The sequence below is a fragment of the Microtus ochrogaster genome, chromosome 2 (assembly GCF_000317375.1).
Source record: "Microtus ochrogaster isolate Prairie Vole_2 chromosome 2, MicOch1.0, whole genome shotgun sequence".
NCBI lineage: Eukaryota > Metazoa > Chordata > Mammalia > Rodentia > Cricetidae > Microtus > Microtus ochrogaster.
This window is the reverse complement of record NC_022010.1, coordinates 2,918,975-2,936,325: the sequence shown is the minus strand read 5'-3', so window position 1 is coordinate 2,936,325 and position 17,351 is coordinate 2,918,975. Positions and strand designations below refer to the sequence as shown.

Sequence of the window (17,351 nt, the reverse complement as noted above, 5' to 3'; positions counted from 1 at the left end):
CACCCACCCACCTATCTATCTATCTATCTATCTATCTATCTATCTATCTATCTATCTATCTATTCATCCATCCATCATGCATCCAACCTTCCATCCATTCACTTATCCATCCATCCAGTCACTCAAAAATTTCTCTTCCTCCATTTGCCAGTACCCACCTACATACATACCGTATCCATATATTTGCTTGTCCATCCATCTACCCAGTCATCATCTCTCTATCCAGCCTCCCACTTGTTCATTCATCCCTTTGTCAATTCATCTGCCAGTTAGCGATCGTCCTCCGTTCACTCCCCTGTATCCATCTGGCTGAGTACCCATCCATATCTTCGTCTATTTCTTATACATACATATATACATGCATAATCTAGGCATCCGCACATCTCTATGTAAGTACAAGTGGCCATAGTTCTAGCTAGCTGCCCTGCCAGCAGCTCTTCCATTTTCTACACCTCCCGCCACCATTTGTTAATCTTTCTACCCACTTAGTCTGTCCGAACATCCCTGTCCACCAGGCCATCTGCCTGGCTGTGCGCTCTTGCTGTCGCTCAGCAAACAGCGTGGCAGAGGTGTGGTACTGAGACGGTGGACCTTTCTGTCACTGACATCTGGCCAGTGCTCACTGTGAAGGGCCTCATGCTGCACTGACATAGAGATGACAACATTGAAGCCCACACAAGGGGCAGCATTTTGATTTGCTCTCACACTGATTTGCTTCAGTGAATTGGTTGCCTTCTGTGCTCCAACAGCTGCCTGGGCACAAGGGCAGAGCGTGAAGCATGAGCAGCCCCTGCCCTGAGGCAGTGTCCCTCGCTGTCCTCAGGGTCTCTGGGTTACAATCAGTGTGGTATTTGGGCCCAGCTGGAAGAAAGCAGGAAGAGGCCCCACAGCCTCAACCGCTGGGTGACCCTGGGCAGGTCATTCCACCGTGTGGCCTGTCATATCTGCAGCACACTGGGTGCAAGGTCCAAGTTTCTCAGACAAGGAAGTCGTGAGTTTAAGATGCAGCTGGATTTCAAGTGACCAACAAGAAGCTTCTGTTGCTAAGGACTGGGTGCTGCTCAGAGGTAGAGGGATTAGTGGGCCCAAGGTACCATCCACATCAGAGCTGGAGAAGAGAAAGGGAGGGAGGGAGGAGGAGGGAAAGAATACGAGTCATCCAAATATTGAAACATGACCATGCCAGGCTCTGGTGGCGGAGACAAGTGGTTGTCATGATCTATATATGGCTCCCAAAGCCTTAAGCATTTCCTTTCAGTCTCTCAATACAAAAAAATTGGTGACCTCTCACCCAGAAGTTCCGGTAAGCATAGGGTGAATGCTGTCATCTCCAGTCTTAAGGCCCATGGACCATGCTGTCCCTGCCTTCCAAGGAGATCTGGGGCTGGGTGACCTGGGGAGATGAAAAATGGACTGTCACCCTGTTCTCAAGGCCACGTCACAACAGCTGACTCACAGGCTCCTCTGTCAGGAGATGCTTAAAACGGACTCATATGTCCTCCCTGCAAAACAACAGCCCTGCCAAGCTCAACGGAGGAGTGATTGACAGAGATGAGACAGCCTGCGTGTGATCACGCAACAATAGCCACTTCACAGTTGTGAGATGCCACAGGAAGTCAGATGTGTCCCAAATCGGGGGCAGATAAGGAGGGCTCCTTTCCAGGAGAGAGATGGGAGCATTTTCTTGCCCACCCTCTAACTTGGAGTGATGGGAAGTGGGTGAGAGAGCCCATGGGCAGATTCTGGGTAGGTGGAAGATTGGGCTGCGGGATGGAAGTACAGAGGAATGCTAGAAGGAAGGTTTTCTGGGTGACACCTATGGGGTGCGATGTAGGTTACCTGCCCTCTCTTTACCCCCGAAGACTGGCCTAGATCCAGGCCTCTGTAAAGGGGGCGATGTTGGAGCCGCAGCCTCCTTTACTGGGACAGGAGGAACCTTGGGGTGGAGACAGTCTCAAGAGGGGGACTTGGGGGCACGTGCTGGGGCAAGCAGCTTTCGCAGCTGGTCTGCCAAGCTCACCCTGGATGCTCGGCTGCAGGTGGCTTTGCTCAGCACAGCAACGGGAAGGGTGCCAAGTGGCTTCCAAGTGGTGGCAACCAACAGCTCAGCTCCTGGGTTCTGCTTCTGTGTCTAGCAACATGGCCTGGCCTGAGTTCCTCTCCTCTCTGCAGAGGGATGACATGGAAGCCGTGCCAGGGTACTTGTCCCTGCACCAGACGGCTGATGTCATGACCTTGAAGTGGACACCCAACCAGCTGATGAATGGGTCTGTGGGGGACCTGGACTATGAGAAGAGGTAAGAGAACTTCAGATGAGTCCTCTTCACTCCCCTAAGCACAAGGATGCTCTCTTCTCAGGGGAGGATGGCCCTGCCTGCCATTCTACCTGGTTGGCATAGTTACCTACTAGCCTCCTTGCTGCTGTGGCCTCAAAAGTACACCAGCCTTGGAAGCACCCAGAGACAGAGTGGCAGAGCCTGGGTGGGGTTGGGGGTGGGGTAGGCATGGTCGGCCATCACATCCATACATCTGCTCTGCAGGGCCAGTGAGGTGGCGCAGGGAGCAAAGGTGCCTTCCACCAAGCCTGACAACCTGAGCTCTATCCCTGGGACCCATCCGGTAGAAGGAGAGAAGTGACCTCTGACCTCCACTCATTCAACATGATGTGCACTCCCCCCACATTAATTAATTGATTAATTAATTTTTAAATGCAATTTAAAGAATTCATAAATATGCTTCCCCGACCTATCAAAGTGTAAGGATAGCAAATCTAGAGACTGCAAATGACACCTTAGCCAAGCTGTAAGGACAAGTCAGACTGAATCAGGAACTGCACCCCCCACAGCCAAGTGGCCTTGAGCAATCACCTCCACAACCCCCAGCCTCAGTTTCCTCACCTGCACTGTAGGGTGTGCATACACATGTAGGGGGACCGGTAAATCCAAAGGGCACTGTAGTTGCTGACCACCATCGAGGATGTCTGCTCCCTGGCCGTTGGCATGGCCAGCTGGTGGCCCAGGGTAGGAAGGCCTGTAATGAGATTCTGCTCTGACTCAGATTGAGAGGCAGAGGAGTGGAGAGAGGTGGGTCATAAAAGGTGTCAGAAGTTGGATGCAGCCACTGGCTTGGTACCTCTGTTAGTCTGGGGTCTCCCGAGCGGATGCCATGAGAGGATCTCTGAAAAAGAGATGTCCTCGGGGAAGGACCTGGGGGCGGGAAGCTGAGGGCAGAAGCAGGGGTTGAAAGGAAAAGACTGCCATGCATGGTGACAGGAGAGAAGAAAGACAGTCACACAGGGAGAGAATCCACCTGGCTGTCTAGGGGAGTCTGGGCTACAGGGCTCTGTAACGGGGCCTCCTCTTTCCCCAGGATGGGTCTTGATCATGCCCATGTACTTACATGGCAGCTTGGTAAAACCATGGTCGATCTGGGAGTGGCTTCGCTAACAGGGAGCGCTGAGCTCTGCTCCCTGGTCCGGAGTTTCTGAGTGGTTGCGTTCCTAGGCTCCCACAGAGCCCACATTCCCAGGTGCCCCCTCCCAAGGTGTTCTGATGGGGAAAATCATTTTAGAAGCATGGTGGGTTTTAAGCTAGAAGTGCATGCTTCAGTCAGTACTCAGAGTGACCCTGCCCAAGGCATTGTGCTATGAGCTGACTATATGGGGGACTCTGGGTTGAGTCCTTCAAATGAAGGTTCTATTGAATCCCCAGAGAAACACTACAGTAGGGATCTTATTGGATCCTCCATTTTATAGTCCAGGAAACTGAGGCTTAGGTTAACCCTTGAGTCATACTACCTACCCACGTAAGGTCAGAGCTGGGCGTGGCCATTCTAACTTCTGCCTGTGGTGACGTGACATGGTGGCCTGGAGGTTCTGGGCTAGTATAGCTACCTAACTTCCAGGTACAAAAATGTCAAGTCCAAGCTAACTGGAGCATTTGTCCAATGATCCAAGGAGTCCAAGAGCAGGAGACCGCAGGCTGGACCCAGGGACCTGAATGACCATGCCTGGACTCATCCTGTCTTTGCTTTCCTGACCTTCCATGCATGGTCTGAACATCCCTGGGCAGCAAGGAGCTCTTCCTGGGCTGTCTAGGCATAAATAGGAAGGATCGTTCCTGCCACTGACGTGCTTGAGTAGTGGTGCTAATCATGCATCAATCACTGTGACTGCTCAGTGCTGATTGGCCGGACTGGGTCAGGTGATCATGGTCAGTGCTGATTGGCCAGCCTGGGTCAGGTGATCATCCCAGAGTCCCAGGGTAGACCATGTAGCTAGGGAGGAGGGATTCTTCAGAAAGTTGAGGTACTGAGACCAAAAGAAGGGGAGGATGGCTGGATATGGATGGTGACACAGATACTGGGACAAGTGGGTCTTGATGAAGGCAGAGGTGCCCCTGCCTTGGTCTTCTGGTCTCCTGCAGTCTCCCACACTTTCCCTTTCCAGTGTCTACTGGGACTATGCCGTGACCATCCGCTTAGAGGAGATTGTTTACCTTCACTGTCACCAGCAAGGTAGGGACCACAGAGACAGCGGGTGGCTAGGCATCCATCGTGGGTCCCTGTCCCTCCTCACCACCTTACCCTGTTCCTTTATTTAGCATCACAGGACACCTGTGTGTCTCCTCAAGCAAATGGCTTTACCTTCCTGAGTGTGCTGCTCTGAGTTATTGTAACCACTTAATGACAGGGTGGCCTATTGCAGTCACATACAAAGTGACACAGACTGTTGACTCTGGAGACAGGACTTAAACCCATATCTTTCTAAGTCCAAGATCAGTGAGTGGTATGCAGACCTGAGATCAGTAACCCAAACATTCCATTAAAACTGGAAGAAGGTACACTTAGAACAAACAGGGTGCACTGTGTCTCATCTAGGTATGGAACTCAATGGTTTAATCCCCTTTAGGAAGGCAGACTCAGATACTGTCCAGGCTTTGCAACTTATCAGCTGTGTGACCTTGGGGATGATACAAAACCTATCTGAGTTTTAGTTTTGTCCCTTGTGAAATAGGTGATCATAGCTGAGCCTTGGGGGGATATTCTGGGGGTTACAGTAAGACAGAATTTTTAATACACAGTGTTGGTATGCATTAGGTGTCAAATACATGCTCTTAGTCATCACCTACAACCCAGAGCCTCAGAGTGGCTCTCCTGACCTGGTTGGTCTTGGGGGTGGATGCATGTGTTGGTACTGCACCATGCTTCACAGTGACACCTGCCGTTCTCTCTTATCTGGCGGTGGTGGTGGCAGTGGACAGCGGTGGGACTGTCGTGCTGGTGAGCCAGGATGGAATCCAGAGGCCGCCCTTTCGCTTCCCCAAGGGTGGGCACCTGTTACAGTTCCTCTCCTGCCTGGAGAATGGATTGCTTCCGCATGGGCAGCTGGACCCACCACTTTGGTCACAGCGAGGAAAGGTGAGGTGTGGGGGCCTTGAGAAGGTGGAGGAGATGCCAGCCGTGGGGTGTCACTGGGCCCCACTGTGAGACCAGCAGTGTTGCTGGGCATGGGGACAGATGGCTCTGAAGTCTGCCCTGGAATGTGTTTCTGCAGGGGAAGGTATTTCCTAAGCTGCGCAAGCGGAGCCCGCAGGGGTCCTCGGAGTCCACATCATCAGATAAAGAGGATGACGAAGCCACAGATTACGTGTTCCGCATCATCTACCCTGGCATGCAGTCCGAATTTGGTAAGCATCCCTCGGCCCTGCACTCACCGGCTCCTCCTGAGATGTACTCCAAAAGTTACAAGTAGTGGGCTGGGGCCAGCAATGGGAGCTCAAAGCCATAAGTGTCCCAGTGCCTCCCACCTCCCCCGAAATGAGAACCAACAGCACCCACTGGGCAGGAGGTGACACTAATAGTGATGGTGCTGTGGGCTCTGGAAGCCTGGCGTGACGTGGTCAGGTTTCTTCTCATCCCCTCCCTGGCCTTCTTTTTCCTTGTCTGTGAAATGGGCTGTCTGTTGCAGGCATCTGACACACACTGAACAGACGCACGCTAGCCTCTGTGTGACCCTCTTACCAGTATCTCACTGCGAGTTACAAGGAGCCAATGCAAGCACAAAGATCTGAGTTCAAATATCTAATAAAAAGCCAAGCTTGACTACACATGCCCATAACCCCAACTTTGGAGGATGGAGCTAGGCAAACCCCATGCGTTCCCTGGGTAATCAGCACAACCAAAATGGCAAGCCTTCAAGTTGTAAGAAACCCTCAGTGGAATAAAGTGACAAGGAATAGAGAAAACCCCCCAGATCTTGCTCTGACCTCTGCATGCAAGCATACTTGTGCGTGCAGCACTTAAGTGCACGCATGCGTGTATCCACACACATGTGAAGTGGGCATGGTATAATGGCAGGCACTTGCTACCCAGTGCTAGGGAGTCAGAGTCAGGCAGTTCCCTGGGTCTTGCTAGCCAGCCGGTTTATTCTACTTGCCAAGTTCCAGGCCAGTGAGAGACTGTCTCAAAAGCCAAAATACATACATGGTATTGGAGAGCAACCCTTGAGACTGACCTCTGGCCTCCACAAGCATTGCACAAACATGCACTGATATTCACACATACTTGTGCACCTGTTCAAACACACATGTGCATGCACACGCACACACACACACACACACACACACACACACACACACAAGCCTGGATTGAGCGAGGTGTGATGGAGCATGCTGTAATCCAACACTCAGGGGTCTGAAGCAGGAGGAACGTGAGATGAGGCTGGCCGGGGCTGCCAGGCAGTGTATGTCTCAAAGAGGAACAGGCCCTAGCTCTCCCCGTTACTGCTGTTACTGCCACTGTTAGGAATCTCTGTTATTTCTGAAACACAGGTCACCAAGGATAAATGGCAAACCTGATCTAGTGCCTGGCACTGAGTGGGCAGTTTATAAATGTCCTGTGTTTTCTTCTCTAATCCGCACAATATACGTGGAGCAGAGCAGGGGAGGGTTAGAGTCCAGGGGAGCTGGTTTCTCTCCTGGTCTCTGTCCCGCCCACCAGCTCTCCCTCCTCACTGCTTCTTTTTGTTTTCTGTCTCAAGTTACCCTTGATCTTTTGGGCGGCCCTCGACCCGTGTCCATTGGTCCTGCCTGGATGATGCTTGCTGCTGGCCAATCCGTTCTGGTGGTGGCCAGGGGGATCCAGTGGGGACAAACCAGAGGGTACCTCACCATCCCCACACCGAGTGTGAAGGAGCAGCCCCCCAGTAATGTCTTGTTACAGGTCCCCTTCTCCTGGGCTGGGTGCCGCTTCAGCCATGCCATCATTTGAGTTTGTTCCCAAGGAAAATGGAAAAAGAAACAAACGAGCAGTCTCGTGCCTCTTGGTCCCCACCCTGCAGAAGGCGGCCGTTAGGTTCCGTGACTCGTGGGTGCTGACTGAGGCACAATTGCTGCCCTGTGCCTCCCTGGGTCAGCCTGAGAACCTGGGTGTTTTCTGGCCAGCTCAGTGGTGAGTCTGTGAGGAGAGAGGAGAGCCGTACACCGTTGGTGGGTGCGAGAGCCTCACTCTGTAGCCAGCATGCTTCTCTGTTGTGAGGGTCAGCATGGCCCAGTCAGCTGCAGAGCTCTGGTAACAAGGAGAGGGCACAAGAGTCTGAGTCTTTCCCCCTCTCTGGGCTTAGGGAAAGGACCTAGGTGAGAGCTGTTGTCCTAAGAGGCCATAGCAGGTAAGAGGATGAGCACACATCTTGTGTCCTAGAGCAGGGCTCCCCAACCCATGTCCAGGGGCCAGATCCAGCCCCTTCTGTACAGCCCAAGAGCTGGGCATGGTTTTATGTCCTTGACTGGAAAACAACAAGAGAAAAACAGGCCTTGGGCCAACAAGACGACTCAGCTAGTAAAGGCCACCATGCCTGAACCCCCAGAATCTACATCGTGGAAGGAAAGAACCTATAACCACAAGTTGGGTGCATTTGAGGATCTTGTCTCCAGGATATCGGGGGTACTAGATGGTCATATGGCTTTTTAAGGAGCCCCCCCTCACCTGAGTCACCTGGTGAAGGTGATTTCTAGTTCAGGAGTGTGAACAGAGCTACCCCCACCCAGGCCCTGGGGACTCCGCTTATATTTTGAAATTTGTTCCTTCCCTTCTGGCCACACAAGCTCCTTTAGAGGCAGAGGAACTCAGGAGCACCCAGTAGGCTCCCCTTCCCTCATGCCACCTTCCTGTGAGCAGAACTGAATGAGGGCATGGCGAGGTGGGGTTGTCTGCAGGCTTCCGGGCTCTGGTTGCCTCTTCTCTACTTCTGCCTTCAGCTGCTCTCCACTCTGCTCTGCAGCCGGAGTCTCTGAAGCTTGGTGGTGCTTTTCACTGGATCAGGCGGCCTTGGGGACTCCATCAGATTGTGGTTGGGCACATTTGGGACAGTCACACTCCTGTCTTCTCTGCCCCTGAGCCAGCTTTGAGGGAGCTGCTTGCTTTGGGGTCAAGTTTCTGTAATCCGTGTTGGTTTGACCAAGGTTATTGCCGGGCCCCCTTTCCACTCACTACCCACCACAGTGCCTCAGGACCTGATGGATGTCTCTGTGAACAATCTTCCATCCCTATGGCAACCCAGTCCTCGGAAGTCCTCCTGCTCTTCCTGTTCACAAAGCGGCTCTGCTGATGGCGGCTCATCCAATGGCTGCAATCATGAGAGGTATGTGGGGCTCAGGCTGCACATGGAGGTGCTTGAAGCACTGACCTAAGGCCTGTGGCTCTCTATCTCTTGCCTTGGCCTAAATTTTGGGAGGTATGAACGTGGCCTGTGGATCCCCAAGGTTTAAATCGTAGCCATGTGTAGTTGTAGTCACTGGAATTCCCTCCCATGTGTCAGCCAGGGTAAGGTTCTGCTGCAGTAACAAAGAGCCCTAAAACATTAATGGCTTTTTACAGTAAATGCTGACATGTCCCAAATGCTATGAGTCTGCCATGGCTCTGCTTTCTAATGGGCATCGACTTAGATGTCACTAGTCACAGTGTCAGAGGCAATGGTATTTCTGTTTCAACTCAGTGGCCCCACTCACAAGGAGGCCAAGAAATACAGGACAAGCATACATTAGGAGCCAGAAATATTATTTAAGGATGGTCATTGTTCTGTGTGCTCCTCCACGAAACATTAACTTAGTAGGGTTGTTAGAAGGAACTAGTAAATAGTCACCATGGACCATTGAGCAATGCTACTTTTCCCAGTGCCTGCTCTCAGAACGTCTGACCTACATACCTGTATCATGAGGAGCTCGCTTCCTTGCAGAGTATGAACCCCCCTGAGGAACTGCTCACTGTTTGCACCTTGAGCAAGACCAAGTCTCACATCCTGAGGGTGGGAAGAGGGACTCTCCATGTAAATAACCAGGACTTCAGCCATGCTCCCTTGCCAGCAGGCTTCCTGGGTCTGTCTGCATCCCTGGGATAACTTCAGGATAGATGCATAAGGATTCTTCCATTCTGTCCGCTGTGCGAGCACACAGCCCTCCTCGGCCCCCGTCTCCCCAGCCATGCTAGGCTGTGTTCTTCTCTTTTCACTCCAAACACCCTCAGGAGCTTTGTGCAGAGAGCAGTGATGCTGAGCCTACCTCCTGTGCAGTTCATGGGCCAAATCCATGGGCCACTTTATAGCAGATCACTTCAAACTGATTCAAGAGGAAAAAAGAAGAAGTGTGTGTGTTGGAGTAGTTGTGTAATCCCAGCACCCAGGAGGCTGAGGCAGGAGGATTGTGGGTTCCAAGCCAGCCTGGGTTATATCATGAGACCCTGTCTCAAAAAAAATCAAGAAAAGAAAATAGAAAAGAAAGAGAATGTACTAGCATGATTGAGAGGATCAGGAACACAGCAGCTCTGGACCTGGCTGGCCCCAGATGCTCAGAATGGGAACAGCTCTCGGGGTCTTCAGATATGAATGGGTAAGCCTTTAAGGTGGTCTGTTCTCGGGGGTCTTCAGATGGGGGTAAGTGAGCCTTTAAGGTGGTCTGTTCTTGTTGTCTTCAGATGGGGGTGAGTGAGCCTTTAAGGTGGTCTGTTCTTGTTGTCTTCAGATGGGGTGAATGAGCTTTTAAGGTGGTCTGTTCTTGGGCTGGCCCTCCTGGTGATGGCCAAGAAGTCTTCCAGCAACCACTGCTATGTATCCCTCTGGCTTAGACAGTACCTAGAAGACAGTGTGTGTTTCTAGGTAGATGCAGCAAAAATCCCAAGGCTGATTCTCATTGGCCTGGGTTGGGTCACATGACCACTTCTCAGTCAGGGTCATATGCTGGGTGATCATCCACCTGAATCCAAGCCACAGAGGCACACTGCAGGGGCGACTTCCCCAGGGAAGCCTGGGGGGCTTGTGAGTGGGAGCCACAGCAGTCTCTCTCCACCCTGACAGTGACTTTGATCTCTGCGTGGATAGTGATGGTTCTTCTGCAGCACAGCTGAGCAGTGTGTGGCCCTCTGTCCCCTCTCCCCACACAGGGCTCCACTGAAGCTGCTCTGTGATAACATGAAGTACCAGATCCTTTCCAGGGCTTTCTACGGATGTGAGTACTGGGTTCTGCTACTGCTGTGGTCTTCAGCAAGCACTGACTGAGGGCCTCGTACGCCAGGCAGAGTGGATGAGGGTGCCCAGGCAGGGTGATCCATCTTGGACAGCAGGCAGAGCACTCCGCATCTCCCAGGCTCCCTTCTCCACCCAGCAGTGACTCTGTTTGCATCTGGCCTTTGTTCTTCCTATACGAATGGGAGACAGGCCCAGAGTGAGCCTTGAAGTCCTTGGTTCTCCTGCCTTCCTGTCCCTTCTCTGCCCACTGCACATCTGTGAATTGCTTTAACTTTCAGCAGAGGAGGGTGGTGTCTAACTAAATACAAAAGCATCCCCACGGTTTAACAGTCAAGCCACCAGTGATAGCATGCTCAACTTGCTTTCTTTGTCTAGAAGGGGGATGGTGAGAATTATCTGGGTTGGGGGGGCCCTGAAGATGGGAGTGGGTAACAGGACAGCCACATGGAGCATGCATGAGAGACTGGGTGAAGCGTGTTGGGTAAAAGATAACATCTGCCTTCCCTCCTGGGCCAGGGCTCGCCTACTGCAGACACCTGTCTACCGTGAGGACCCACCTGTCGGCCCTGGTCAATCACATGATTGTGTCTCCAGACCTGCCCTGTGATGCTGGGCAAGGGTTGACAGCCAGCATCTGGGAGCAGTACATCCAGGACAGCACGGTGAGCAGGGCAGGGCTCATGCACCAGAGGGCAGTGGAGCAAGGTCATCTTGCCAGTTCAGACTAAGGGATCCAGGTAGATGTGCCTGTCTGACATGGACTATCAAGTCCCAAGACCCACAGCTAACATGAACCCCATCCAGATGAAACTAAGGGAGGTCAGAAAACATACATAGGTACAGCTTACCAATCCCAAACCCCATCCAGAATGTTCTGAAATGGAAGCTCTGAGCACTGACATGAAACTTAATGGAAAATCCCACACCTGACCTCACATGACAGGTCGCAAACATACCACCCACTAAAAATACTGTATAAAATGACACACAGGCCATGAGTCTAGATGTATGTTAAACGTATGGATTTTGTGTCTAGACGTGGCCCATCCCTATAGATGTCTCAGTATATGTGTGTATACACACACACATATGCAAATATTCAAACATCCAAGAAAATCTGAAGTGTAAAACCCTTCAGGACGCAAGTATTAGGGACTGGGATGTTCAACCTAGAAGAGAAGAAAAGGAAACAGTTGGACTGGGCAGGGTGGTTCACAGCTGTCACTGCAGCCCTCATAAAGCTGAGGCAGGGGAATGTGAGTTTGATGCCAGTCTTGGCCTCTTTGTGAGTTCTGGGTTCACTTGAGTTCATAGCATAATGTTTGAGTAAGTTCATGGTTATGTGTTGAATGAATTCATAGCTGCTTTGGGGCACATGTGGGCCTTGGGTGGTGACCTCGACACCTGCTCCAACACTGTCTGTCTCTCTCAGGCTGCACTGGACACCTGCTCCAACACTGTCTGTCTGTCTGTCTGTCTCAGGCTGCCCTGGGTACCTGCTCCAACACTGTTTGTCTGTCTCGGGCTGCCCTGAGCACCTGCTCCAACACTGTCTGTCTGTTTCAGGCTACCCTGGGTACCTGCTCCAACACTGTCTGTCTGTCTGTCTGTCTGTCTGTCTGTCTGTCTGTCTGTCTCAGGCTGCCCTGGGCATCTGCTCCAACACTGTCTGTCTGTCTCAGGCTGTCCTGGGCACCTGCTCTAACACTGTTTGTCTGTCTGTCTGTCTCAGGCTGTCCTGGGCACCTGCTCCAGTGCTGTCCATCTGTGCCCATGCCTTTGTTTCTTTACCTACAGTTACAAAGCCGTGTGGAAATGCAGCCGCTGTCTGGGTTTCCCTTCCCATAGCTATCATAAATACCCTGACACGAGCAAGTTAAAGGGAGTAAGGGTTGATCTTCACTACAGTTCCACATCTGTTCCACTTTTGTGGGGAGGTCGAGGCTACAGGATCAGGAGGCAGCTGTTCCTGTCTCATCCACTGGCAAGAAACAGAAAGGTGACCGCAGGCAGCTCCGTTTGCACAGTTAGGGTCCCCAGCCTAGGGAATGAATATAGGTCTTCCCACACTGGTTAACATAATCAAGCTAATCCCCCAGAGGCATGACCAGAGCCCAGAGGGGCTCATCTCCAAGGTAATACTATTCTCTGTCAAGTTGGCAATCAGAACTAGCCACAGCACTACATAGAGATCCTGGAGCTGACCCACAGATGTGTATGCACGCACAGAGCTGACCCACAGAACACTTTACAACATACAAGTCAAAGCCAGGCATGGTGCCACACACCTTTAATCCCATCACTCGAGAGGCAGAGGCTGGTGGATCTCTGTGAGTTAAAGTCCAGCCTGGTCTACAAAGCGAGCTCTAGCACAGCCAGGGCTACATAGTAAGACCTGTATCAAATAAACAAACAAAAAAGACATATAAGTCATATACAATAATATAGTTCATCAGGATTTTTTAATATAATTCGTAAAGATACATTTATGCCTAACTGCATATTATACAGCTCTTATATATTTCTGTATTTATTATATATACATAGACTTTCAAAAGTTATCTATCATCCTATCTTTGATCTCTCATCTATAGCTATAGTGTTATAGAAATGTATATATAATATTGCAATATTTAGCTAGCCATAGCTTAATATTTATACCTAACCTTATTCTATATTTTTTAAATTTTTTAAGTATTTATTTTATTTTGTATGTGGGGGGCATGCAGATGCCACTGTGTGCACGTGGAGGTCGGCAGACAACAGCTTGCAGATGCCAGCTTTCTCCTCCCACCATGTTGAAACCAGGTTGCTGTGGTAGCAAGTGCCTCTACCCGCTGAACCATCTCTTGGCCTCTAGATGGGCAGCGTCATCTATACCTTGTTAGCGTTCTGTTTGCAGTTCAGTGAGCAGCTCTGCTTTCAGACCCACCTTCCAGATCTCAAAGAAATAGTGAGCCAGAACTCAGCACTTTGTGTTTGTGGATGGCTCACAGTTTATTTAAATTCCTGCTGACAGGTATTCTCTCTCTCTCTCTCTCTCTCTCTCTCTCTCTCTCTCTCTCTCTTTCTCTCTCTCTTCCTCTTCCTCCCTTTTTCTTCTCATTTGTTGTTGGGGGGTGGGGTGGGAATCTCACTGGATAGCCCAGGCTGGCCTTGAATTCATACACACACACCCACGTCAGTCTCCATAGTGTTGGGATTGGATTTGCAGACCTGCACCAGGCCTGACTTTCTTCCAACTTGTTTTAAAGACTCTTGTCCAGTGGTACAGGAGGAGCGGCAGAAGCACTTGGCACATGCCTGTCTACGGCTGGCATTTTGATTTTGAGAATGGGTTCCTAGAAGTAGATTGCTGTGTATTAAAACGTGAAACAGATAAGCCAGAGTACTCTCGCAACCTCCCACGGCCACAGTGTGAGCCTGCTGGTTCCTGCAGAGCTGCAGAACTGACTGGCTTCTACACTCAGCTCCAGCTTGGCAGAGCCTGCATCTCCGGAAGAGGAGCCCACGCCTGTGTTTCTAAAGTCCCTGGAGTGCTTCCGTGATCCAATTTGGGAGATACCAGTTTAAGGTCAAATTGGATGAAACAATAGATGAGCCAGAGAGTCTCCAGTACTTCCTACTCCTCCTGCTGCCTGACCCTTTCTCAAGCTTTAACCACCTTCGTGTGCTGGGTACATTGAGTCTCAGGAACAAACAGTACCTGCTTTCTTGTTGCCAGGCAACACTGGGCTTATTTCTCACTGAACAGCCCTGGGAGCCGTGTCAATGGGTGCACATCTTTTTTTACCTGGGAGACTCATGAACCTGCCATTCCCTGGCACTCAGTGTCTTTTGGGAAGCCTGTGGGAACCCACTAACTTCCCTCCCCTCCTGCCCAGTCCTGCAAATAGCTTCCATTACTTCCCCTCATACCCATTGGCCAGAAACTGTCCTATGACCCCACCGAGTTACATCGGAGGCTGGGAAATGGACTGTAGTGGATCCAGGAGCCCAGAAACTGGATTTTCTGTTTTCATTGTCATCTCTTCTTGTCGTAGCAAACAATTGCAGTTATGGCATTTGCAAGCAATGGAAACCAAGACCATAAATAAAACAATAAGTGTTAAAATTTAGCATAGCATAGTATTACAGAGGTCTAGGGGCTGGAGAGATGGCTCAGTGGTTAGGAGCACTGGTTTTGTTGGAGGGGACCTGAGTTTGGTTCCCACCATTCACAGCAGGCAGCTCACAGTGGCCTGTGACTCCAGTTCCCTGAGGGTACCAGGAATGCGTATAGTGCATATAACCTCATGCAGATACTCACACATACACTTAAAATATATACATACAAAGGTCCAGGTTGTTTTTTTTTTTAACCTATAAAGTAAAATGAAGAAAGATGTAAAAGTCAATAACTTAACCTTCTATCTTAATGCTTGAGGGGGGCAGCAAACTGAACCTGAAGCAAACAGAAGACAGGAGGAAGGATGAACAGTGATCAAAGCAGAATCAGATCAAAGAGAGGAGAACAGAGATAAGAAATAGCAATAAAACTGCCTCTCAGGAAAGACCAGTGAAGCTGGGAAGCACTTTCTTAATCAGAACCACAAGGGTGTGTGTAGAGCACATAGATGACCACAATCAGAAGTCAAAGAGGAGACATCACTATAGACACTACAGGCAAAGGAATGGAAGATAACACGCAAATACTATGAAAATGTATGTACCAACAAACTAACAACACAACTTGCAAACTCCTAGAGATACAACTACTGAAATTTCCTCACAAGGAAATGATAAGCCTGGAGATGAGTGATTTTATAACTCTTATAAAGTAGCCGGGTCATCGTGGTGCATGCCTTTAATCCCAGCACTCAGGAGGCAGAGGCAGGCGGATCTCTGTAAATTCGAGGCCAGTCTGGTCTACAGAGCGAGTTCCAGGATAGACTCCAAGGCTACAGAGAAACCCTATTTCAAAAAACCAAGAAAACAGAAAAGTGAGGGGACTAGAGAGATGGCTCAGCCGTTGAAAGCACTAGGTGCTCTTCCAGAGGTCTTGAGTTCAATTCCCAGCACCCACGTGGCAGCTCACAACCATCTGACTCCAGCTCCGGGGATCCCAGGCCCTCTTCTGGCCTCTACAGGCATTGCATGCACATTGTACACTTGTATTATTTAGTCAAAACACTGTTGTACATAAAATAAAAAAAAAGGGGGGAATAAAAAAGCTGAGATACAGATGGCTCTCCAGGGATTCTCCCCACAACCCTGAAAGAAAGAAAGTCATTTCTGATGAAGACTTTGCGTTCTTGCCACAACCCATTTTCTGATTGCTAACTATGCAGGCGTTATCTACTTGGGTGGTCAGAGTTCTCTTGGCAGCCTAAGGATACACTGTAGCCGCAAAGCTTGCACCAGTGACTTTTCTTGAAGTAACAAAGCCCAGCCGACACCACAGGAAGCCCCCGAAGCCCTTCCTGTGCTGAGGGTTGATGATGTGAGAGGAGGCTCTGGAAATGTTCAGTTTGCTTTATTTCACTTTAATTTTCTTCAAGCTAACTCAAGATGAGATTGAGTATGAATCAAATGGAGAGGCTAGTTCATTAGGTACTGCCTTGGGCACTTGCCTCCTCCCCCTGCCCCCTTCTTTCTTCCTTCTCTCCCTCCTGGCTTTTGGGTTCTTTATCTGATTGATTTTAGATGAGGTCTCATGTTGGTTGGCCTTAAACTCTATGAAACTAAAGATGACCTTGACTTTTCGACTTGACCTACTCTGAATACTGAGGTCACACAGTGCCCACCTTTTGTGTCACCTCATAAAAACAGGCTCACCCTAGACACAGTCACATCTTTATTTTTTGCCACTGCACCTCACACTTCGGCCTTGTCCCCACACAACAGTGTGTGTCTCCCCTGACCTCAGATGCCCCCACTGGTAGATGGTTTGTGTTGTCTGGTTTAGCTCCTCTTGTGCTAAGGTTAGTTGCAGGCTCCTGTATTATGTCATCTCTCTGTTACTGTAACCAATTTCCAGACTGAACAGCTTAGAGAGAAAAAACATCTTGGCTCACAGTTGTAGAGATTTAAGTCTGATGTTGCTCTGTGGGCCTAGGCAGCACAGGACAGCATGGCAGGAGCAAAACAGAGAGGCTTACTATGGGTGGGGCTGGGCCACCATTCCTCCACTGTGACCTAAGACCGACATGGGATTCCAGCTCTTCAAGGCCCCACCAGCTTCCAATAGTGCCTAGCTAGGGACCACATCACTAACACAGGCATTTGGAAGGATGCTCGTTCACACCAGGATCTCACCACAGAAACAAGACTACAGGGCTGCAGGTCACACTGGCTTCTCCATTGACCAGACCTTTTGCTCCTCCCAAACAGACTTACCCAGAGCCAGAGCTGCTGCGGCTAATCTACTACGGGGGTGTCCAGCCCGAGATCCGCAGGGCAGTTTGGCCCTTCCTCCTGGGCCACTACCAGTTCGGGATGACGGAGATGGAGAGGAAGGAGGTTGGTCACCTATGAGGGCAATGAAAGGAGCGGGGTGCTACAGAGCTGGGTACTGTGGGGCTGGGTGCTATGGAGTTAGGTGTTGTGGACTTGGGCACTGTGTACCTGGGCACTGTGCACATAGGCACTGTACAGCTGTACACTGAACCTGGCCAGGTACTCTGCAGCTGGGCACTGAGCACCTGGGTACTGGGCAGATGGGCATTGTGTGCATGTGCACTGTGCATCTGGGTACTGTAGAGCTGGGTACCACACAGTTGGGCATTGAGCACCTGGGTACTGGGCAGACGGGTACCACACAGTTGGGCACTGTGCATCTGGGTACTGGGCAGAT

General features: G+C 50.6%; 1 protein-coding gene across 2 annotated transcripts in view; it reads left to right on the top strand.

Annotated features, from left to right (window-relative positions):
• Sgsm1 (small G protein signaling modulator 1) overlaps window positions 1–17,351 on the top strand; it is a 72,441-nt gene that overhangs the window by 26,571 nt on the left and 28,519 nt on the right. The window contains exons 9-17 of one of the 2 annotated variants that reach the window (XM_005344240.3): window positions 2,173–2,297; window positions 4,448–4,515; window positions 5,255–5,418; window positions 5,555–5,687; window positions 7,040–7,204; window positions 8,500–8,638; window positions 10,432–10,496; window positions 11,033–11,178; window positions 16,889–17,017. In XM_005344240.3, coding sequence (XP_005344297.1) covers window positions 2,173–2,297; window positions 4,448–4,515; window positions 5,255–5,418; window positions 5,555–5,687; window positions 7,040–7,204; window positions 8,500–8,638; window positions 10,432–10,496; window positions 11,033–11,178; window positions 16,889–17,017 — 1,134 coding nt within the window. The remainder of the gene's footprint in view (window positions 1–2,172; window positions 2,298–4,447; window positions 4,516–5,254; window positions 5,419–5,554; window positions 5,688–7,039; window positions 7,205–8,499; window positions 8,639–10,431; window positions 10,497–11,032; window positions 11,179–16,888; window positions 17,018–17,351) is intronic. The other variant, XM_005344241.3, reaches the window with a different exon arrangement.